The sequence below is a fragment of the Parasteatoda tepidariorum genome, chromosome 7, assembly GCF_043381705.1.
Source record: "Parasteatoda tepidariorum isolate YZ-2023 chromosome 7, CAS_Ptep_4.0, whole genome shotgun sequence".
NCBI lineage: Eukaryota > Metazoa > Arthropoda > Arachnida > Araneae > Theridiidae > Parasteatoda > Parasteatoda tepidariorum.
In genome coordinates, this window is record NC_092210.1 from 14,665,340 (window position 1) to 14,690,000 (window position 24,661).

At 32.8% G+C, this 24,661-nt stretch overlaps 1 protein-coding gene across 1 annotated transcript in view; it reads right to left on the reverse strand.

The window, feature by feature from the left end:
* Positions 1-9,427: 9,427 nt before the first annotated feature.
* The window catches only part of LOC107442899 (SEC14-like protein 4), a gene marked incomplete at both ends in the record, with an annotated part of 52,039 nt that continues 36,805 nt past the window's right edge, over positions 9,428-24,661 (reverse strand). Inside the window, 1 exon segment of the mRNA XM_071183095.1 lies at positions 9,428-9,740. Coding sequence (XP_071039196.1) covers positions 9,428-9,740 — 313 coding nt within the window.

A 24,661-nucleotide genomic window follows, 5' to 3' on the forward strand; every position in this document is an offset into this window, starting at 1 on the left:
AGATTATACGGGGTGTCTCAAAAATGCAGTGAAGAACCTTAAGACAGGTAGGTGGCATCATTAGACTTGACTGCTTAATGACAACGTCACAGATCACGTGAGCCAGATGTAAGCAGCCACACTGTTTTGAATGGAGTGGACCGGATAATGGTTTTTCGTTTTACACATATACATTTAATAATGGGAAATTTATTATTATCTTATAATGTTTTCAAATGTCATGATAGATAAAAGCAGTTCATTATGATACAAGAAATAAAGTTCGCTGAAAATTATACATGACATGATGGGACATTGAATGCCGGAATGTAGTCACAACGCAGACGAATCTTGCTACGAAATTTGCAATTGCCAAAAGTTCGTGATACCCGATACTTTTAAGAGTTTCCAAAACAAAATAATCCCGCAGTAGTTTGATAGTAAGGACACGGTTCCCAGTAGAACACCAAAGTCTATCATCACAGGCTAAGGTCAGTAAGCAGGTTGTTAATTCCCATTAAAGATATAGATGGCGCTGTAAGCGTTAATTGAATTTAATTGTAGAACTGAGTGCTGGAAGCAGCAGAGAATGAGTATGTGTAACGGGCTCACGCGCGAGTCTGTAATGCTGGTACAAAATAAATGAGTATAAAATTAATACAGTCCTATTATTGTGTGTGAGCTATTGATCTGACCAAACTGGTCAAATGGTCCTCCGAGAACGGAGGTGAGTTAAAACCTATGGATTAAAATACGAATTTCATCACTTAAAAGGTATGTACCAGTTTTGAAATTTGATTGAGATAAATTGTGCATTGACTTTATATTGACTTTATATAAATATAAACTATGTTTAAAGGAGCGAAAAAAGAGGATTTAAGGCAAATTGCCATTGAGTTAGGTGAAAATGTTACTAAGACTATGACTATTATTGAGCTAACGAACTTAATAAAAAACAACGAAACATTTGTTAAAGAGCCAGAACTTGCTACTGACATAGCAAATACTATAATTAATGATAGAAAAGCAGTAAAGGAATCGCTGTTACAGTTAGAAAAATTTAAGTTTGAGAGAACAAAAGCAGAATTAGAACTTGCTAAACTGCGAAACAAAAACAAAACTGAGAACTCCGAAAGTACTGAATCGCTGAATTCACTCGTCAAGAGTGTCCGGACTCTAACAGTTAAAGTTCCTAGTAGACCAGAAGGTTGGAGTTATTTTTTCTCATCCTTAGAAAGGGCATTTAACTCTAAAAGTGTATAGCTCGTTCACCAGGAGTTGGCACTTGGCTCCGCCTTCATCACGTGGTATCCAACGATACGATTTCGCTATTTTGGGGAGAAGGAAGTGAATAATTCTAGCCAAGGTTGCTATTTGGCGATCGTATGTCAAAAATATTGATTTCGAAATTCGATTTTTAAGTACTTAATATTTCTTAAATGCCGATATATTTTAAGTTATTATTAGAAGCATCACTAGTAATATTTAGAATCGTACAGCAACATCATCAATATAGTACATCATAATAATTTTAATGTGATAGTAAATTAAAATTCGCCTAAAATTATTAAATTTTAAGAAAATAGTAAAACACAAAAAATAAAACAATTAAAAAATCTTCTGTCAAGATATGTTTAATAACATTAGATTTGACAACTTAGAAATGTTTTACAAAAATAAAAATATATAAATCATCATTAACATGACGTAAAACTTACAAAAATTATTATTAAGATTTTTTTTCTGTAAAATAAATATGATATGTAAAAAAATTGTATATATTTCCTAATAATGAAGAAATGTGGTTTAAGTTTCATTAATAAAAATATTATTTAATAAAAATTTCATTTTTTTCAATGCATCGATTATAAAAAAATTAAATATCAATTAGAAACTTATCTGAATTGCTTGATTATGTTATAGTTTAATTATATTTAAAAAAATTTGAAACAAAAATATTCAGCACATACTTTGCTTTTAAAAATGAGCGCTGTTGTTATTACTTATCCCCCTGGTGTAGGAACGCCTACACCAGGTCCAAAAAACCCCATCTTCAAATGAACGTTGCAAACATATATGATTTATCTACAAAGTGTAAGATTAAATTAAATTTCATCGTCAAAACTATCCCTACTAAAATCGCTCTCAGTGTCAGAATCAGAATCAATGGAAAAAGAAATATTTTCCACAACTTCTTCGACAATTCCATCAGTTTTCCAATATTTTTTTTCTATGTTTTCTATATGTGTGCAATGCTTTTTCCATCTCTCATTTCCAATATCTTGTATGGCTTCTGAAGCAAGATTTTGAAGACGTTGTAAACTCATATCAGCAGCCACATTTCTTTCTCTAACATAACGTTTAATATCTGCCCAAATTAATTCTATGGGATTTAAGTCACAATGATAAGGGGGAAGTCTCAAAACATCATGACCCTGTTCTTTTAAGAGTTCATCAATGCAATATTGTTTTTCGGTTGGAGCATTTGCTGTAATTAATTCAAATAATTCAACTTTTCGCATTTTCTTATTGTGTATAATCTGCTTTTTCTCAAGCCAGACACACATTTTATCTTTTGTTGAACTTTTTGTTGGTACGGGATTCAGCACTTTTGTATGGTAAGCTGCATTATCCATAACGATGACCGAATTCGGAGGAATATTTGGTAACAGTCTCTCAATTATCCATTTTTCGAAATTTTCAAAGTTCATTTGTCCATGGTAATCTCCAGAAGCAGATCCTGCTCTAAATATCAAGCCGGCATTCGGGATGAAACCGGATTCGGAACCAGCATGCACTACAATCAGGCGATATCCTGCACTATCTTTGATAATAATGCCAACTTTTTCATCTGTCCAACATTTATTGAAATAAAGATTGCTGTCCAGCCACGTTTCATCTAAATAAATTATTTTTCTTTTTTCTTCTCGAAATTTTCTTATTTCTCTAAGAAAACGAAATCTCCAGCTTACAATGTTAGATCGTTCCATTAATATGTGCCTCTGGTTTTTGCAACGTTTATATTGAAAACCTGCAATATGGAGATATTTCCACAGAGTTCCTCTTTCCCATGGAAAATTTATTCTTTTTTTCACTTCAGGAAGCAATCGGGATAAAGATGGAATTTTTTTGTCTGCATAAAACTCATTAACTATGTTTCGAAGAACACAGAGATCAAAATTGTCTAAAATTGCATTTCTATATTCAGGACGCTTGCGATGTTTTCCTGGGGAAGATAAGAGTCCATTTGAGATATCTTCTTTTTTAATTCGCTTAATTGTTCTAAGCGAAACACCAGTAGCTGCAGCAGCACGTTTTTGAGCTTGTGAAATTGGAATTGAAAACGTTCCCGCTCTGGCTTCATCTTCGCAAAATTTGGTAACATTATTTATGATATTTCTCTCTTTTGAATGAATAGCTTGTCCTTTCTGAAACATTTTGCTGGGAAAAGAACAGTTTTTAAATTTAAAATATATTTAATTAGCTAGAGTAAGAAAAAGGTATTATTAGCGATGTAAGCGACTGAAAAAGAATTCGCTATTTGTGTTTGGCGCGCATTAAGGGTTGCCTTAATTTCAAGAGCATAAATGTTTCTCCTCCCGCGCTGAAATGAACTCTGCGTCCGAGGAGGTGGAGTCAAGTGCCAACTCCTGGTGAACGAGCTATACCCGAGAAATACAAGGCAGAAATTCTTTTAAATTTGCTAGGAGAAAAGGCCACAAACGTGATCACTTATATAAAAGATAACGAGTTAAATGATTATTCTAAAGTAAAATCAATCGTAATAAGAGAATTTGAGCCCACCCCTCAATCGTGTTTAGAACATTTCAAAAATACATTCCGACAACCAAACGAAACACACGTACAATACGCGTCTCGATTGATAACAAATTATGATTATTATTTGAAATTAAGGAAGGTGTCGGATTTCGAAACATTAAAAGAGTTAATCGTATCCGACAAAATCTATCAAACACTTGACAAAGATACCGCATACCATATAAGTATGAAACAGGGAGACGATTGGTTCAAACCCTCTCAATTATCGAAAGAGATCGATCTATACTACACATCGCGTGGGAAAAAATTAGTCAATAGTTTAGAAAACGTAAAAAATCCCCACTCAAAAAATGCTTCGCGAGTATTCTTGTCAGATGCTAAAATTTCTAAATGTGTTTTATCGTGTAGTGAAAATCATCCATTATATAACTGCCCTGCTTATAAAAACTTATCCATAAATGATCGAGTAGAAGTTGTTAAAACTAATAAATTATGCTTTAATTGCTTAGGAAATAACCACAGAGTATCAAATTGCAAATCTAAGTATTCTTGCCAGAATTGTAAAAGGCGTCATCACGTGACTTTGCATTTCTCTCCTGAGAAAAAACCGTATGAGGCATCGGCGACTGCTAGTCGAAGCGTGCTTTCCCCCACCGCAGCTGAATTTATTACCAATCCTTCTAGAAGTGCGGAAGTTAATCAAAACAAAAACGAAGAATATTTTGCGGCTGCGAGTTTCGATTCGAATTCAATACAATCAAAATGTGTTTTGCTTAGTACGATTATTTGTTACATAAAAGATAATGTAAACAATTTAATTCCTTGCCGGGGTTTGCTTGATGTGGTTGCGAATTCGAATTTTATCAGCAAAAGATTATCTGATAGACTTAATTTAAGGAAAGAAAAAATAAATGCCTCAGTGTCAGGATTAAATGAATTGTCATTAGAAATAAAATCACGAGTGAGTACTACCATTACAAATGAGGAGGGGAATTTTAATTTAGATTTAAACTTTTTAGTTGTTCCAAGAATAATGGATTTTACCCCATCTAAACCAATTCAATGCAGTTTCCCAGAATTAAGAGATGTGAAATTGGCGGATTTAAGTTTTAACATGCCAGGTCCTATTGATATACTTATAGGCGCGGAACATTTTTATGAAATTATGAGGATAGGGCAAATACAACCCCCTAATACAAAGTTAATTTTACAAAATACGGTATTCGGTTACGTTGTAAGTGGGAGCATACCAACAAAAATTATGATAGGGTTCACTGCGGATTAATAAAGGATAACACGGAATTAGAAAAGTCCATTAGTAGATTTTGGGAGCTAGAGTCCATTGGCATTAATGACGAGAATGAAAACAGCGACGAAAACGAAGCCCTAAAGAACTTTAATGACACGGTGAGCTTTAAAAACAAGCGGTACAAGGTAACCTTACCTTGGAAGAGGAACTGGCAGGAGTTAGATGATAATTTCAACATTGCAAAGAAGAGAATTGACTCCCTGATTAAAAGAATGAATCGTGATAATTCACTATACTTAGAATATTGCGAAACTTTAAAAATTTATTTGAGAGAAGGAATAATTGAGAGAGTATTGTATCATTCAAAACCAAATGATAAGCCTGTGTTTTACCTGCCCCATTTGATTGTCAATAAAAAGGAGAGGCTAACCACCAAAATGAGAATAGTCTTCGATGCTAGTGCACATGGAATCGAACAATTATCTCTGAATGATTGTTTGTTTCAAGGGGTTAATCTGAATCCAAATATTTTTTATCTTCTGATCCATTTTCGTTTAAATAGAATTGCATTTCTGGCTGATATCGAGAATGCATTCCTCCAGATATCCTTGAGTGATAGAGACAGAGACGCTGTGAGATTTCTTTTTGGAAAGGATCTAAAACATATAGAGATCTACAGATTCAAGCGAGTAATATTTGGAGTGAATTCTAGTCCATTTTTGTTGGCAGCTACCATTAAAAAGCATATAGAAAAATACCGTAAAGAGTTTCCATCCACAGTACAAGTACTTGATGACTGTTTATACGTTGACGATTTGATAGCTGGAGAGGACAGTGAAGAAGCAGCCTTTGAAATTTCTAAAAGAGCGAAACAAATCATGGGAGATGCTGGAATGAACCTAAGAAAGTGGATTTCGAATGATGAAAATCTTATGAAAAAACTGAATGAAGAAGGATTTGATCTACTACACCCAGAGGACCTCGAAGGAAATCTGCATCGAGTCCTAGGCCTTTCTTGGAATCCACTTAGTGACTTTATCACAGTGGAGATAGATAGCTTGCTTGAATTTCTTCAACAGGATAAAAATACCAAGCGATTTTTGCTAATGACTGCAGGAAGAATATTTGACCCTTTAGGTCTTCTCACTCCCTTCACCATCAGATTTAAATGTTTATTTCAAGAGATCTGGCAGAGGAAAATCACCTGGGATGAAGAGTTGCCACCCGACATTGCAAAAACGTGGAAGAAGTGGTGTACAGAAGTTTCTCAACTAAAAGATCTTAAAATTCCTAGACATGTGATGAGTCCTACAGGTGATGAGAATTTATGTGTCGAAATCCACACATTTTCAGACGCTAGTATCAAGACCTATGGAGCCGCCGTGTACATAAAAATACGAGTCAAAGATCAAATCATTATCAATCTTGTGTCTTCTGAAACCAGAGTTGCACCCTTGAAGAAGATTACACTACCGCGGGTGGAACTCATGGGTGCTGTGCTAGCAGCAAGATTAGCTAAAGAGGTGAAGAAAGTAATCGACCATAAACATCAATCAACAAGCTTTTTCTGGACTGATGCTAAAATCGTACTCTACTGGATTCAGAGTTCAACCAAACGATGGAAACCTTTTGTGGCGAACCGTGTAAAAGAGATTCAAGCATTGACAGCCCAGACATCATGGCACCACTGTGCTAGTAGAGACAATTCCGCTGACATGTTAAGCAGAGGTGTGACTGTTGACGTTCTTCTTGGCAGTGCAAAATGGTGGTCTGGTCCTGACTTCCTTAAAGAGAACATTCCAGACGCTTATGAGGAGCAAACTGTTCATGAAGAAGAGTACCAAGTTGAACTTAAAAAGAACTGTGATTCCCATTTAGTGACTTTAATTTCTATAGATAATGTTTCCCTTTTTGAGAAAATTCTTACCTTATCTAACAAATATACTAAAATTATTCATGTATTGAGTTTTCTTTTCAGATTCATTTACAATTGTAAAAATCCAGATGCAAGAAAAATTGGTCCCTTGTTAGTAAGTGAATTAAATGCAGCTGAAATTTGGTTGTTAAACTGTTTACAACGAAGTGAGTTCTCAGAGGAAATCAAAAGCTTGGAAAAAGGTAAGCCTGTTCCGAGGAACAGTAAGTTGTCTTCATTGTGTGTTTTTCTAGATGAAAATAAGCTGATGAGAGTTGGTGGTAGATTATCTCTGTCTGACTTGCCTGTTAATTCTAAGTTCCCCATCATTTTACCGGGTAAGAATTCTTTAACCACCATAATTTTGAGATATTGTCATTTAAAATATTTGCACTTGGGACCACAAGCATTATTATATCAAGTTCGACAAAAGTTCTGGCCTCTTAACGGTAGAAATAATTGTAGGAAAATTGTACATAGTTGTATCACATGTTTTAAAAACAAACCTGTTATGAGTAATCAAATAATGGCTGATCTACCAAAGGAGCGTACAAGACCTAATTATCCATTTAACATCACGGGAATTGATTTTTGTGGCCCATTTTCTATTAAGTTCAAAAACCAGAGAAAAGGGGTCACAAATAAGGTTTATGTTGCTGTTTATATTTGCTTGTGTACCAAGGCAATACACTTAGATTTTGTAACTGATTTAACTTCTCAATCGTTCATTGCCAGTCTAAAACGTTTTTTTGGGAGACGGGGCAAGTGTTCAAAAATTATGACCGATAATGCAAAAACATTTATCGGTGCTAACATTGAGATTAAGAAGTTAAGGAAATTGATAAATTGCCCAGATGAGACGTTAGCCAGTTATTTTACTAACGAAGGGATTGATTGGAAATTTATCCCACCAAGGTCACCAAACTTCGGGGGAATTTGGGAGGCTGGTGTGAAGTCGTTTAAGTTCCACCTAAAAAGAGTAATTGGCAATCAAAATTTAACTTTAGAAGAATTCTTGACAATTTTGACTGAAATCGAAGGTGTTTTGAACTCCAGACCTCTCACTCCACTATCACCGGAGTTTGATGAATTTGAAACTCTATCACCTGGTCATTTCTTGATAGGTAGGCCCATCACCTCACTCGCTGAACCCCAACTAATAGATATAACTGAGAATAGGCTTTCTAACTGGCAAAAGATTAATAAGTATAGTCAGAGAATATGGAAGTTGTGGAAAAGGGACTACCTTAATAATTTACAGGAACGTAATAAATGGAAATTTGAAAAGAATAATGTAGAAATAGGAACCCTGTGTTTGATAAAGGAAGAGAATTTACCATCTACGCAATGGTTAGTAGGACGAATTGTTGAGGTGATGCCTGGCCGTGACACAAAAATAAGAGTAGTGAAGTTAAGTTTACCTAATGGCAAACAACTTCAAAGAAATATTCGTGACATTTGTATTCTTCCCATAGAGTAATTGTGCAAATAGAAAATTAGCTTTAGTCTTATATCTCAATGTCTGCTTTATGTCACAATGTTATTTGTATGATTCATATATATATATATTTTTCTTCTGTATAACATTATATTGTTAATTGTGTAAAATGTATTGAAATTTGCAATTTCAATCGTGGGGAGTGTTAATTCCCATTAAACATATAGATGGCGCTGTAAGCGTAAATTGAATTTAATTGTAGAACTGAGTGCTGGAAGCAGCAGAGTATGAGTATGTGTAACGGGCTCACGCGCGAGTCTGTAATGCTGGTACAAAATAAATGAGTATAAAATTAATACAGTCCTATTATTGTGTGTGAGCTATTGATCTGACCAAACTGGTCACAGGTGAGTAACCACTTTGATCAGCCTGCGTAAGGACCGAGGGTATGCGGTATTGGTATTCGTTAAACTGTTCTGCCGCAGGTTGACGAGCTACCAAAGCAGGGGAGCCATCTCCTCTGCAAAGGATCAAAATTGCGATGGCATATCTTCGGATCATCCTATGGGACGTTTCCCAGACCATCGCCAATAGCCCATTGCGCAGCTCTAGTGCGACGTTATTAGAGTACCTACCGAAACAAAATAAATCAGGGCTTTAATTAAGAATTCAGGGCTAGTCAAGCGTTGTTGCTAGGTGCGTTGCAGTAGTGGAATGTAGAGCACCACCCAGTGGCGTAAAATGACACTTGTAGTAAAGGGTTGCTGTACAACTTTCAATTCTTATTAAGCGCATTTAAATTCTCTTAAAATTAGTCGTAACACATATGAGACACTTTGCATGGAAGAATAATTTAATTTATAAAACCTACTTTTAATATTAAGTATTATCTATTATATATTCGAAACAAAACCCTTCTTCTTATTCATAATGATTGATCAAGTGTAAACAAGAATGTTATTTGTTATCATTAAAAAAAAATCAGATGTTAGCCTTGTCTATTAGAATGAGTTAAAAGTGATTTTACGTTTACAAGTATTTAAGAGTAATTATTATTAATGCTTACAGTTTCCTGCCTTTTCAGTTTTGAATACACCACTCTCAGAAGCAATGCTTGTGTCCACTCTTTGCCTCGGAAAAACCTCTATGGGCTCCTTGCTGGAATATTTGCTTTCCTTATACAATAGTACAAAACCAATATCCTTTCCTTTAGTTTCGAATTCCCATTCAATTTCAGCTCCAGGATATAATACATGAAGTTCAATCTGAACTTTTGAAAGCCTATTAATAGAAATTTTTTTCACTTTTGGTTGACCAGATAAAGAAACTCTGCGGTTTAGAGCATAAAGGCATTCTGGAACGACACCGCCATGATTTATCTGCAAAAAAATTAACAATTTAGCTCTGTTTTTATTATTATCATTTATGATTATATACAATTAAAACTATATCAATTATGATTATAGACAATTAAAACTATAAAAACAACAACAAAAAACATTTTAATATGCAAATCTTTAGAATTTGAAGATGGATGGCGGTTTATTAATGCTATATTCCATATATCACATTGTCTCTTTATCTCTTCGATTTGATTTAATTTCCTTATATAGTTAAATCAATTCAAAATAAATAAGGTACACTTTTTTAGAATAGTCTCGCAGATGAGTGATCATAAAGACACTATTCCCAATAGAACAGCGAAGTCAAACATCACTGACTGCTGTCAGTAAGCTGTTGGGTGGCCACTTTGATCTGCCTGCGTAAGAATCAAGGGTGAGCGATATTGTAAACTGTTTTATTTTTATAGTTTTTAATTTTATAGCTGTCGTTGAACAACCGACACGATTCTGGGCTTACGTCAACCAATGTCCAACTCAGTCGCCTTGTAATTTTGATCCAAATTCAGAAGACAAGAGAACTTACGTATGGCTCTATCCCCTGTGCCATCACGTAATCTGTTCTATTGTAAAGTGCTTGATTTCGCGCCAGGTCATCGAGCTCACAAGACAGGTGAGCCATCGTCTCTGCAGAAGATCAAAATTTCGATGGCATATCTTCGGATCTTCCTTAGGAATGCATTCCAAATCATCGAGAATATCCCATTGTGCAGCTCTAGCGGGACTAAATAAGGTGCTTGCCTACCTTTATAGGGACAAAAAAAGTTTCTTTTTTCATCTATTATATGATTTAAAAAGTTTCACTTCTATTTTCTTACTAAATCGCGATTTCAGTTGAATAAATTTTGTACACCTTAACTATGTCTCTGCCCTTACAGCATACAAAATCTCCGCCATATCCTTGCATTCCCTTGTTGTCTAGGCTGAATCGTCTTCTGGCTAAATATTTCTTTTAAATTAAAGAAGATCTGATAGTTTTAGGGCAGGCTCAGACAATAGGGAAGGAGTTTTTAATATATTATCCCATTAACATACTATAGAAAACGAGTGATGGTTTAAAACAGGGGTCCCCAACCCTATGCCGGCGGGCATCATGGCGCCCGTCGATCGATCTAGGTGCGCCCGCTGCTCAACTATAAAATATTTCAGTTTTCCAAATACATACTGAAGTCATCCAAAGATTGGTCTTTCATAACGGACATAAAGAAAAAACTAAATTATTTAAACTTGGAGCTGCAGGGAAAGGACAAACATAAAGCAAAAATGATGGAGGCTGTTAACTCGTTCAGAGCTAAGCTAGTTTTGTGGATATCACATTTGAAAATGAAGTCTCTTGTGCATTTTCCAAACATGAAAAAATTGATAGGTGACAGTGAAATCGACATTTGTCATCAACCTCCAATTGCTTAAAGATCAATTTAAAAAGCGCTTTCAGCAATTTAATATCATCGAGCCTTTGATAACTTTTTTGTTAATCCTTTTACCAACCAAATAAACGTAACCGTAATAGCAACATACATTTCAGAATTTCTTCAAGTAAAGCGAGAAGAATTGGATATAGAAATTTTGGATCTCCATTGGATGACATTATCCTCAAAACTATTATATCACATGAGAAATTCTGGAATATATTTGAAGGACTAAATTCCATTCTTAAAAAGAGTATCATATTCTCCCGATTATGTAGCGCTGGCCAACGAAATGCCATGACAAACACCACATGCCATTGTATTTTATAAATAATTTTTATACTTCGTATGTTTTGAAAGCAATTTAGTAATAATTTTTTTTACACAAAATTATTAATTGTGTTCATATGTTAAATTAATTTTTGAAATTTAATTTTTGTGCACTATATGTAGTGTGTATTATTACCTATGTCTACCAACTATAAATTTATCTTGAAAAAATAAATGGTGCCCGCCATTCGACTGATATTCTGGTATTTGCTCTTAGGTACAAAAAGGTTGGGGACCACTGGTTTAAAGGGTGACATAGTGAAATATGAGGTACAGTGCTCAAAAAAATAAAAAGACCACCCTGAATAACTTTTGATTTATTGATTGGAATTTCCCGTACTAGGACTCAATCTTTAAGGTTCGATGGGGTGACTTCAAATATGTTAATTAATTAGTGCAGACGATATTTCAAGTTACGGTATCAGACACAAAAACTTACTTCATCTAAATAAACATGCCTTGCTTCGACGGATTTGGATTTTTGACCCTCAAAATTAAGGGGATTGTCGAAATTTGGAAAATATGATTCCTCTAGTTTATTCAAGAGAATGGTCCAAAATTTAATTCCTTAATGCTAATTTTACTTTTTGGAGTATTTCAGCACATCTCAAGAACCTTTTACGCGAATTGAAAAATGTTTTGCATATTATTACAAAATTCGTTTATCCAAAAATTATTCCATGCAAAATATAACTTTTAGTAAATATTTATTATTCTTTTATTGCTGTATCTAATAATAGCAGAAAAGCTTTTAAATTGTAATGTAGACAATTTTTGCACCATTTTAACTAATGCCATTTTGAATGGCAAAATACAAAATTGGAGAGAACTCGATCGAATTGTTCTTGAGAAATAAAATTTTAAAAATATAACTTTTTCAAAGTTCGATTTCTCAGGTACTATTATACGCATTTCGTCCAGATTTCGTATTTTGCCAAGCAAAATTACGTCCTTCAAAATGATGTGAAAAATTGTACACCTTACATTTCAAAATTCATTTGACTTTCATTAAATAATAATAAAAAATATCAAATATTTATCAAAAGTTATATTTTGCATGGAATTATCTTCGGACATATGAATTTTATTTTAGCGTGACAATTTTTTTAAATTAGCTCGAAAAGTTTTTGATTCATGGTGAAATACGCAAAAAGTAAAAACTAATACTAACTGGTCCAAGCTATGGAAGGCCGTCCTCGCCGATTTGGGGCCAAAAATCTAAAAAAAGTAAAGTGGGAAAAAAAGTATGTTTATTCGGCGAATGTATGTTTTTGTGCCTGATTTCGTCACTTAAAATATCCTTTGCACTAATTAATTAGCATATTTGAGATCATTCTCTCGAACTATTAAGATTGGTTCCTTGAATGTGAAGATTCGATTCTAGATCAAAAGTAATTCAGGATGGTCCGTTTTTTCTTTCGCTCACTGTACAACTCTCGATCAAAAAACGTAGCGGGGAGCTGGTTTGACATGTGCATACAAAAATTGCAAACCTAAACTCAGTGGCGCGACAGCCCATAGAGGGTCAAAGCCTACTGTGCCCATCTCAGTTTTCTTGATCTTGATCTCTGGGATGCAGGAGCAGATGCTCCGGTTTGGTGGTCACTCGAACGTGGAGTCTCTAGTCTTAAGTCCCTAAACATGATTGGTACTAATTTTATCGAACTAAGGCTTAAGTTTTGAGCGAGCATCCTCGACTGTAGTATTTGTTGTCACGTGTACAAATACAGTAAAAATTAATTGATGCCATACGATTTTAGTTTATTATCTACTGTAATATTATTACTAATTTGAAGCTCCCTCTAGCGGCTCCTGGTAGCATTTGCGATTCCATGTTCCAATGTGATTTTTACTCTTTTTACATGCTATCTTTGCTTTTTCATTTCGTTAAAAAATTTTTATCACCCTGTATATGTGAAGAACACAATTTCTCTAACATCTTTCCGTTCTATTTCTTTTTTTAAATATCATATTTCCAACAATAATTTTTAAATATTTCACGAGAAAATATTAAAAAAAAAAATCTAAAACAGGGCTGCAAATTACTTGCAAATGATTGGTGGCAAATTGATAAACGATTCTTTAAAATTACGTTGTTTATGCTGTACATATCAAGAAGTTCGAAAAAAAAATATAGGTAAAGATACTGTCAATCTTCTTTTGTTCTGTTATCTGATTTATAAGGAAAAAATGCTATATTTACAAAAAAGTAAATAAAGCGTGTAAACTATGTCAGTGAATCAAAAAGTTTATCACTCATTTTTAGTCTAGATTTTTAAAGCGATAGATAATAACCTAAACAATCCAACGAAAAAAAAGGATTCTGATAATTTAATGAAATCTCGTCCTTGAAAGTTCTATTTTGAGATTTCCTTATTTCTTTTTTTAAAAACTTCTCTTTTTCGTCTTATTTTGAGTTAAAAAAGTGTCAGCAGAAACTAACTTTTGGTTTTAATTAAAACTGTTACTTAAGCTGGCTCTTGATTTGTTTTTTTAATTACTCATTTATTATTTATTTATTTATTGCTTTTGTAAAGAAAATAAATAAATAAATATATTTTTACGTTAATATAATAAATTTAAGTGCGGAATCTTGCCAATACAAGTGCACTTTTTTTCACGAGGCAAAATAAATAAATAAATAAAACTTAATTAATGCAAGAAGGGAAAAACATTTTTATCTCAAATTGATTTACACACGAAAACAAAGGAAATTAAAATACTAATTTGTTTTCAAAAATGTTTGACATTTGAGAAGTTACATTTTGACAAATTCAACGAAATAATGACCTCAACCAGCTTAATCTATAATTTATTTAATAACCATCGTTGAACACCCGCCCCAATTATGAGTTTACGACTATCAATGTTCAACTCCGCAGTCGTGTAATTTTGAACCCAATCCAAAAGACAAAGAAAATTCTGGATCAAGTTTTGAACAAAAGTTTGCCTTAGAGATGGACTTTTTAATCGAACTAACCTACATTTATGTTACATGGAGAGGAAAACCACGAAAACCTCCCACCGTTGGTAAGGCGGCAAGAGTACTCTAACGCATGATCCGTCTACCACTGAGGATATTTTACGTCAGCATTGTGGTCGGTAGAAACCGAACATATTAACCAGGGGTTTCCAACTTACATTAGGCCGGGGGTCACAATTAAAAACACATATCAAATGGCGGGCCACAACTTTATCAAAAATTTATGTAGGACTCTTATGTTTGTAGGAACATTAAATATTACTGTCAGATTTTTAGCAATTTGTACAAAACAAAGGTATTGAATTACAAATTAAAATAAGAAGTTTAGATTTTTTAAAATATTTAATTGTTATTAATAATATTTTTATAAATCTTAAATAAATAATAAAAATTCGGGTTACAATAACTTTAATGTGCATCTATGTATTAAACAATTAATGTGCTACAGATATCTAATTGTTATGATATAAAACTTTAAAAAGGTTGGTATTAAAACTTACATAGTAGCATACAAAATATTTAGTGAGAAACATTTGGTTTGTCTGCTGCAACCATCAGAGAATAGGTATTTACATGCCAAATTTAAAATTTGCAAATGTGAGAGTAAATAGTTTCGTCCAAAATGAGTGGTTTCAAAAAGTTAAATCGGAGAATTTCTTCGAGAAAATTTCTGATACGCAAGTGTTAATTATATTCACAAAATACTATATAAAAAACAATGAAAAGAGCAACATACACAATTATTTTTGTATTTGAATAAATATTTTATTGGATGCAAAAACTGAGAAATAAATTTTTTTGCACCGTTTGTATGTTAAATTTCACAGAAGCGAAGAAATTATGTTTTTATTAATGAGAAAAGTATTTTAAGCCCATATAGATTTTTTACGAAAATTTCTCGCAAAAAAAGTGACAACTAATATATTTTAAATACACAAGTGGACGACCTTCGTGCTAAAATACAAACTACTAAGGTAAACCACGTTTAAGAACACAAAAATATTTACATTTATATTTATATTTCTATTTATAAATATAAATATAAATAATTATAAATATTTTTGTGCTCTTAAACGTTGTTTACCTTAGTTTGTAATATATTTTAGTTCGCGGGTCACAAAAAAAGGCTTCGCGGGCCGTGCCACCTCATTGGGAGGCGAGCTGTCATTCCCCAGAGCCACTTATAGGACTCGGCATCACTATATGTGTAAAGTGGAAAAGGTGTATTTAGCATTTTCTTGATTTCGTTTTCACATTTCAAAAGCTCCATTTTAATTGCTTTTTTTATATCTATTTAATAAATTTATTATTAATTCAATCAGTCTCAAGATGTATGACAACATATTTTTCAATAATGTCTATTAACTTAATATTAAAAAAACTGAAATAAAAGAAATGGCTGTTCAATAGAAAACAATTATGCAGTTTATTGAATTTTAACGACGGTTATAAAATAAAATAACCATATGTCTAACCGTGGAGGCTCAGGGGGTAGAGCTTTCGCCTTCCAATGAGGCGAACCGGGTTCGAATCCCAACGATGACTGGTCGATACGAATTCCACACCTGGCTCTCCCCAACCATAGTGCCGACGTAAAAATATTCTTAGTGATAGACGGATCATGGATTAGAGTCCTGTAGTCATCAGGCTAACCTTGGGAGGATTTCGTGGTTTTCCTCTCCATGCAAATCAAATGTGTTTTAGTTCCATCAAAAAGTCCTATACAAAGGCAGATTTCTTCCAATACTTGATCCAGGTGTTTCCTTGTCGGCTGGATTGGATTCAAAATTACAAGGCTACGAAGTTGAACATTAGTAGTCGTAAACCCAACTATGGGTCAGACGATAATATATGTGCATAAATAGGATGGACGCAGGGGCACATTTCAGTTCCTCTCTGTCCCAAACGTGTTACATTTTGTTCGAAATAATAATTTTATTCATTGAAAGTAGCCAGTTTCCAGGATCTCAATACCCTAAATCCGATTACTTTAACTTTAACCAGCCTATTTTATTCAAAATAATATATTTTGAACCGAACCGTTCACAAATTTCCTTTGGATTCCTGGGCCTGTGTGTACTGCCCTATCGTCGCTAGCTTCATACGCTGAAAAGCTTTTAGAATTAACATAATTGTTAATCTTTTGTGTACAACTCCGTAAATTAGCTATTAGACGCTCCGCTATTAGACACCATAGAAATTTTGCACTCTAACTAAGTTGGTGAACAGCACGTTCATGTACACGCTTTCTGCGGAAGTTGTGTAAAAAGCAGAGATTGCTTTCTAGTAACTGCGCAGCAGCTGCGTACAATTTTCTGAATTTCGTGAACGAACAGAATGCTATGTGAAAGTGCAACATTTCTCTGAAATAAATAAATTAAAATGAATAAAATTATCTCTGAAATAAATAATGTTCTACAGATCAAAAATTGAATGAACTTACGAATGTTCTGCACATAGGATCACCATCAGGATCTGTTTTATTGCCTCCTAGAAAAGCTGGTAATTCATTAACATCCATAATTTTCTGCAGATCTTCCTGCCAACCATCTATGAGAAAAAAAACATTGTATATACGTTGTAAGCTTATTTGAATATACAGCTGTTTGCAAATTGCCGGTCTCGGTTAAGCTTACTGACAACGGAGCCTACAATTTTAATTGAAATAAACCTAAAAAATAATGTCGACAATTTACAAAGATTCAGGGATTTTCAATAAACTTATACATGTATTGCGTTAGTCCAACCTCCCCTCCCCCCAAATTTTTAAAAGTTTGTGCGTCTTTGTCTACCACAGTTTTCTTGTGCTAAACGCGAATTTTCTTGTAAAATCTTTTTATTGACCTAAACTGGCCTTAGTCTCAAAATTTGCCTTTTAGGTCAAATTTTCCATTTATGCACTCGCCATGTGAAAGAACCATAGCTCAAAAACTGGAGGGTTTTTGAGCTATGTTGCCATCGCCATACGTAGAGACGAGCCACCATACGTGTAACGTGTTGCTTCTGAGACCTTAGAACCATATGATTAAAACCAAAAAAGAAGGTAGTTGTCTGAAATGCTCCTTTTCCACAACTTGACATTCCATCTGAAAAATAACACAAGTTAACTCGAACAAAAAATTTAGTTAACTCTAACATAGAGAACCGGTGGAACAAAATCTCCTTGTTCGAATAATCTAAAACATGCCAAGAACATTTAATGACATGGTTAATATTAACCTAAATAAACGCAGGGGACTTAGTTGCTAATAATGCTTTTAGCAAACAAAATATTATGACTTGAAATTATTATTAGAATAGGAAAATTGATCACTTTATTAATATTGTTCAAAAAGAAAACATTTTTAAGATTAACTTTTAATTTTTCCTACATAACTTTGATCATGTACAGTTTGTCTAAAGTAAGAGCTCCCCTAACTATTCATCTGAACCAGTGGAGGTGAATGTGGTAAAGAGGTATAACTATTTCAAGGCAGTTTGGCGAGAGAAAGGGAATCTTTTTCGTCTGTCTATTATATTAGCCTTAGAGTTAAAAGAAGCTAGCCTCCCTGAAATGCACTATTCTTGTATCCATAGCAGCAGACGGTTTCAGACTTCGTGACGGGGGGAGTTCTTACCGTAGACAAACTATAAACTTCTCTCTCTCTAGGTCCTATAAAATGTGCAATCTCGTTTAAATATGATGGTACTTTTTTATCACTTCAAATATAATATAATAATGCTTTTAGAGAATCATAACTTCAAATATATATTTATATATATTTTTAAAAGCTTTTAAGAATCATCATGTTACGGAATGGAAAGTGGCTTAGCAGTTATTTTTGCTTTATTTATTAAATTTAACTGAATTATTAGGGTATAATATATCCATATGTTTATCAAGGAAAATGGTTCATTCTTCTTACCTTTACCATATATTTTAACTTTATTTAAGGTTTGTCCAGTGATTAAAGGTTTCACAAAGTTGAATGCAATCTGGAAGTACCATGAAGCTGAAAAAGAAGCAAGAATCCTTTAAAAATTACATTTTTTAAAAACGCTAACTCTCAAAATTCACAAAATGTGACATAAATAGCAAAGAATAAGAATTATTTTTAAAGCTAATAAAATTTTAAATGAAAAACTTTATTTCGTTACTTGTTAACCCTCTGAGCGTAAGTCGCGATTTTTTTCGAACTTTCAGACTTTAGCACATCCAAAAATAGGTTTTACAATATTATTGAAGAGGAATATAGTCCTCAGCAGGAAAATGCATGCATAGTTTNGATGGTACTTTTTTATCACTTCAAATATAATATAATAATGCTTTTAGAGAATCATAACTTCAAATATATATTTATATATATTTTTAAAAGCTTTTAAGAATCATCATGTTACGGAATGGAAAGTGGCTTAGCAGTTATTTTTGCTTTATTTATTAAATTTAACTGAATTATTAGGGTATAATATATCCATATGTTTATCAAAGAAAATGGTTCATTCTTCTTACCTTTACCATATATTTTAACTTTATTTAAGGTTTGTCCAGTGATTAAAGGCTTAACGAAGTTGAATGCAATCTGGAAGTACCATGAAGCTGAAAAAGAAGCAAGAATCCTTTAAAAATTACATTTTTTAAAAACGCTAACTCTCAAAATTCACAAAATGTGGCATAAATAGCGAAGAATAAGAATTATTTTTAAAACTAATAACATTTTAAATGAAAAACTTTATTTCGTTACTTGTTAACCCTCTGAGCGTAAGTCGCGATTTTTTTCGAACTTTCAGACTTTAGCACATCCAAAAATAGGTTTTACAATATTATTGAAGAGGAATATAGTCCTCAGCAGGAAAATGCATGCATAGTTTAACCCAGGGTCTCAACCATTGAAGGGTTAAAAAACAAATGGTGATTTTCAATTGAATTTTTTTAAGTTATTTACTTTGAAATACCCATTCACTCTTTTGTCTTTTAACCAGTAGTACAGTAACTTATTCCCATCATCATAACATTACCAGTTAGTCGTACTTTTTTTAACATAAAGGAAAACAGAATAAATAAAGCTTAAGCTTTCAGGTTGATTCAATGTGGATGCTACAAACTTGAAGGGTGGCTCATTGAATAGAGCGTTCGCCTTCCACTAAGGTGAATAGGGTTCGAATTCCAGCGATGGCTGGTCAGTACGAAATCCGTCCCTGGCTCGCACCAATCACAGTACTGACACCAAATATTCTCAATGTAGACGGATCATGTGTAGAGTCCCCTTGTAGCCAGGCTAACCGTAGGATGTTTTCGTGGTTTCCCTCTCCATTTAACTCAAATTTGGGTTAGTTCCATCAAAAAGTTCTCCACGAAATCCTACTTCTCCCAATACTTGATTCAGGAGTTCCCTTGTCTTCTAGAATGGGTTCAAAATTACAAAGCGACGGAGTTGAACATTAGTAGTCGTAAACCTAAAATCGACTGACTGTTCAACGGCTCGGCTGTTCAACGACGGTTAGATAAAAAAAAAATTATCTGCAGTTTAGAGCAGTCCGAACATTTCCTCAATTTAGAAAAATAGTTAAGAGTGGAAAAAAAGAAGACTGTAGAACTCTAAACTATTTCGCCAATAGTTTAGAATAAAAAATTTAGGACTTCTAAAACAATATTCGGTACTCTTCGATTTTGCCAACACAAATAAATTAATCTATTTTTATTTATTTGTTTCTTTAATTTAAAATACAGTTGAAGTATAAAAAATTAATTAAATAAATAAATAAACGTAAAAAACAAGTTGATTTACTTAGGCCCGGTGATTTCGCTTTGGTGATTTGAGACGGAGGAAAGGTAAGTATGTCATTAACGTCGCACTAGAGCTGCACATTGGGCTATTGGCGATGGTCTGGGAAACATCCCTGTGGATGATCCGAAGACAAGCCATCGCAATTATAATCCTCTGCAGAGGGGATGGTTTCACTGATTTGGTAGCCTGACTACCAGCGTGCGAAGTCTAGCACTTTACGGTAGAACAGTCTAAACGAGGACCGATACAGCATACCCTCGGTCCATATGCAGGCTGATCAAAGTAGTCACCGACCTGCTTACCGCAGACAGAGATGCTTGACTTTGGTGTTCTACTAGAAACCATTTCTTTTTGATATGTACACTGCTGACTTGGCAGAATAGAAAAGTATCATATATTCAGGAATTAAAATCAATTGATTACATACCATTTATTATCATTGCGAACTTTAGATATTCCGGATAATTTTTTTCGTACATAGAAACCATTTTACTCACAACTTCAAGAGCTATAAAAAAATAAAAGATTATTTTAAACAGTAGTAGTTTATTTAGAACTTTTTTTCAAAATTTCATTTATGGATTAATGTTAACCTCGTTTATAATATAGAAAGGTTGGACAAAATGATGAAAACACTTCTATACTCAGTCAATTTCTTTCTGATTTCTCAAGAAACACTTAGAGAATTATTTTAAAACTTAAGAAATGTTTAGTTCATGCGCATTCTCATACACAATTAAGTTAAGTTTAAAGATTTTAGATGTTTGAGGGACCGGTAATAAATTGCAAATGAAAAATAAATGCTTTTTTTTTTAGCATTTTCAAGAAACATAGCGATAAACCTGTACCTTAAATCAATTACTTTGATTATTACATGCAATACCTCTACAAAATTTTGTAAACCTAGCTTAAATATTCATGAAGATATTAAAACATCTCCATAAATTTTTAAGTTAGGTTTATGAACTTTTATTTAAAAAAAACTAATTACTTCGACTTGCAACTATAACTGCAGAAATATTGAGTAAAATTCAATTTTTTTTTAAGTATTAATAAAATTCATTTAAATTTGAGCAAGATGTGAGTACTTAAAATAATTCTTTTATGCAGCGCATGCGCGGAAAATATTTAATAAAATGTTTTTTCATAATTTTGTGTAGAATCGTAATTGGTAATTTATGAAAAAAGTCCGATTTGAATATTTTGAAAATGTTAAAAGTTTTAACAAATGTCTAAAAAAAATAAATTAAAATAAATAAATTAAAATAAATAAATAATTTCAAAAAGCCAGAAGTTTGAAACACCTTGTTCATATAGGCAAACACAAATATTTGTTTTTAAAAATGTGCTTAACTTATGCAGATTAATAATTTATAGCTATATTTCTAGATCTAATATTGCTTAATCATTTTTAGAAAAAGAGAACACACTCTTTTTTTTTAGCATCACCGAAGATCGTAGCTTAAAAAAAAAGAGTGTGTCTTTTTTGTCGGAGATTCTTTCATTTTACAATTAAATAATGGCTAAGATTTATGATTTAAATTAATATTCATAGATGGCGCTGTGGCAAAGATTTATTCTTTCTGATATTTTTGTTGTATTATTTTTCTCTCTTGTGAAATAAACATTATTGTGTTCATTTCTCCGCCTTCATTTTATTTTGGAATCCAAGCATATTTATTGATCAATCTGTTAATCTACAACCATACATATTTGCAATTGTGAGTAAATGATATTTCATGAAAATTCCAGTTATGCCACTATTATGCTACTCATGTTACAGGACGTTGCTTATAAATTTTTGTTTTTAACTACTCGATATTAATAGGCTTTTTTTAATTTGCTAAACTATTTCTTTGGATATTAGATATTTTACGAGTTTAAAATAAATTTGAACATTAAACAGTTGTCTCCGACTAATGAAATTTTAGTTCAGTGAATACATTCTATAAATTCGAAATGTTAATTTAAAAATATTATTGAAATGCATGTAAATAAAATCTTGATGTATATCAATGAATAAAATGTTCGTAAATCAAGGTAATAACGTGAATTAAATGTGTGCAAAAAAAAAATTCACAAAATGTGCACGTTGCGTAATTTTTGGAGCTTTATTTTAAAGAAAGAACCAGCGATATTAAAAATAGTTCTCTCGCAAAAATTAATTATCAGCCATATGGTTTAATTATCAATTAGTTAAACAATTAATTATCAGCCAGTTTCTCTTTCCGAGACCAATAACATACTTATGAAAATACAGGCCACATTGCGCAATGAATAATAATAATAAAATAATTTAATAACAATAAAACTTTTATACAATTCCACAAATGTTGGTGGAGTTTTGAAAATGGGAGTCTATTTTTAAGAACCCGAAAAATGATTACTATCTTCATATATTTAGAAGTAAAAAAGTTTTATATAGCACCAATTAAAATTATGGTAGTTGTTTCTTTGACAAAACAGACTATTTCCAAAATTTGAATATTAACTTTTTTTCCAGTAAAATTAATTAAAAATATTATTTCATAAATTATTTATTAAAGACTTTTTTTTATTCGTAATTGCAACTATTTTATAATGAACTTCATTCGTCTTTTATTTTAACTTTAATTATATTTAAGTTGTTCGACAGAAGTTTAGTTCATATCTTTCATTCTGTATAATAAACAAAAAGCTGAATATTTATTTCAATATCATGTGTATTTTTGAATAGAACTTTCCATGTTCAAAAACTATTTACATGCATAATTATTCATGCATATATAATATTGTAAATGAAATATTTATCGATATTTTATATTCAAATATATAACACAGAAACATTCATGAAAATTAAATTTTATCTACTCTTCTGTGTAAATAAATTTACAATAATATTATTACATTAATATTAGAAGTGGTAAAATGAATTGAAAAATTATTAAAAAAGAGTTTACCTGAAAATTTTACCATTGAATTCACTAAAACATTTTCTAATTACAAAATAATTTCCATAATGGCTCAGTGACTAAGGTACTGCATGTGACTAAGGTGACTTAAGGTACTTGTCGTTGAGAAGGATCAGAGTTTGATCTTCAGAGTGAATTATTGAAACCGTTGTGGCTAAGGCTAGCTTTACAGCCATTAGTCACGAAATTTTGGACCCTTTACCGGCTTGTCCCCCTGAGTCACAATGGGGTATCCAGAAACATTCCACTTTTTGCAAATTAATTGAACAAATAATGAAGAACAATTAATAGCGGTTAAGGTACTAAGCTGTCATTGTGACTGAGGTTCAATCCACAGGGGTGGCTTAAGACCCTAGTGCACTATTTTCAAAATCAGGTTGCCGGTCGCAATATTGCGGATCATTAACCTCTTTGACCTCAAGACTCACAGCTGGCTGTAAGATTCGCTTTATACAAATTAATTTAAGAATGCACTACAATTAATTTATAAATTTAATTGTTCAGTTAACAAACTCATCATAACTGTTCGGGAAAGAAATTCATGCGTGCTCTTACATGAGGATAAGCTCTAGAGAAATTCAAATTAAAAGTAGGTTCGTGAAATTAAACAAAAAAGGTAATCAAACACTTGATACATTTTACCATTAAAATATAAGAAAAGAAAGACTTAAAATGGATTATGTTAAAAATTTTTTTTAATACTACTGTGGGCACTAATGACAGCAGGTATGATAATCTGAGCATATATTTCCTTACTTGGTTTATGAGTTGCAAATGAGAGTGGGAAATTATCAAAATCAAGTACGTGAATCCATTTGTCAACATTTCTGTTCCACTGCAAAATTGTAAAAAAGATATAGTAAGTAAGATATCGATATAGAGATATAGTAAAGATATCGTTATATTAAGCAACTTAGAATATAATTTTCAAAATTTTTCTCTCTCTATATGAATTGCTTCGTAACAGTCGCTGAACAACCGACCTAATTTTTTGCGTTTACGACTGCTAATGTTCAACTCCGTAGCCTTGTAATTTTGAACCTAATCTGGAAGACAAGGGAACTCCTGGATCAAGTATTGGGAGATGTTAGCCTTTGCGGAGGGCTTTTTAATTGAATTACAACCCGCGTTTGAGTTACATGGCGTGGAAAACCACGAAAACCTCCCACAGTTAGCCTGACTAAGAGGACACCCTAACCCATGATCCGCCTACCACAGAGGATATTTTACGAAAGTACTGTGGTCGGTGCAAGCCGGAAGCGGAGTCCGTATCGACCAGCCGATGCTGGGATTCGAAGCCGGTTCACCTCCACTGAGCCATCATGGCTCATATGAATTGTTCAGAGTTTCCACCCTTACTCTGAGCAGCAAGGATCATAGTGGAATAGCGGGATACTAATGATTTGCATATTTTAATGTCACGTTGAACCATTTTTTCCAGTTCAGTAAAATAGTTTGATAG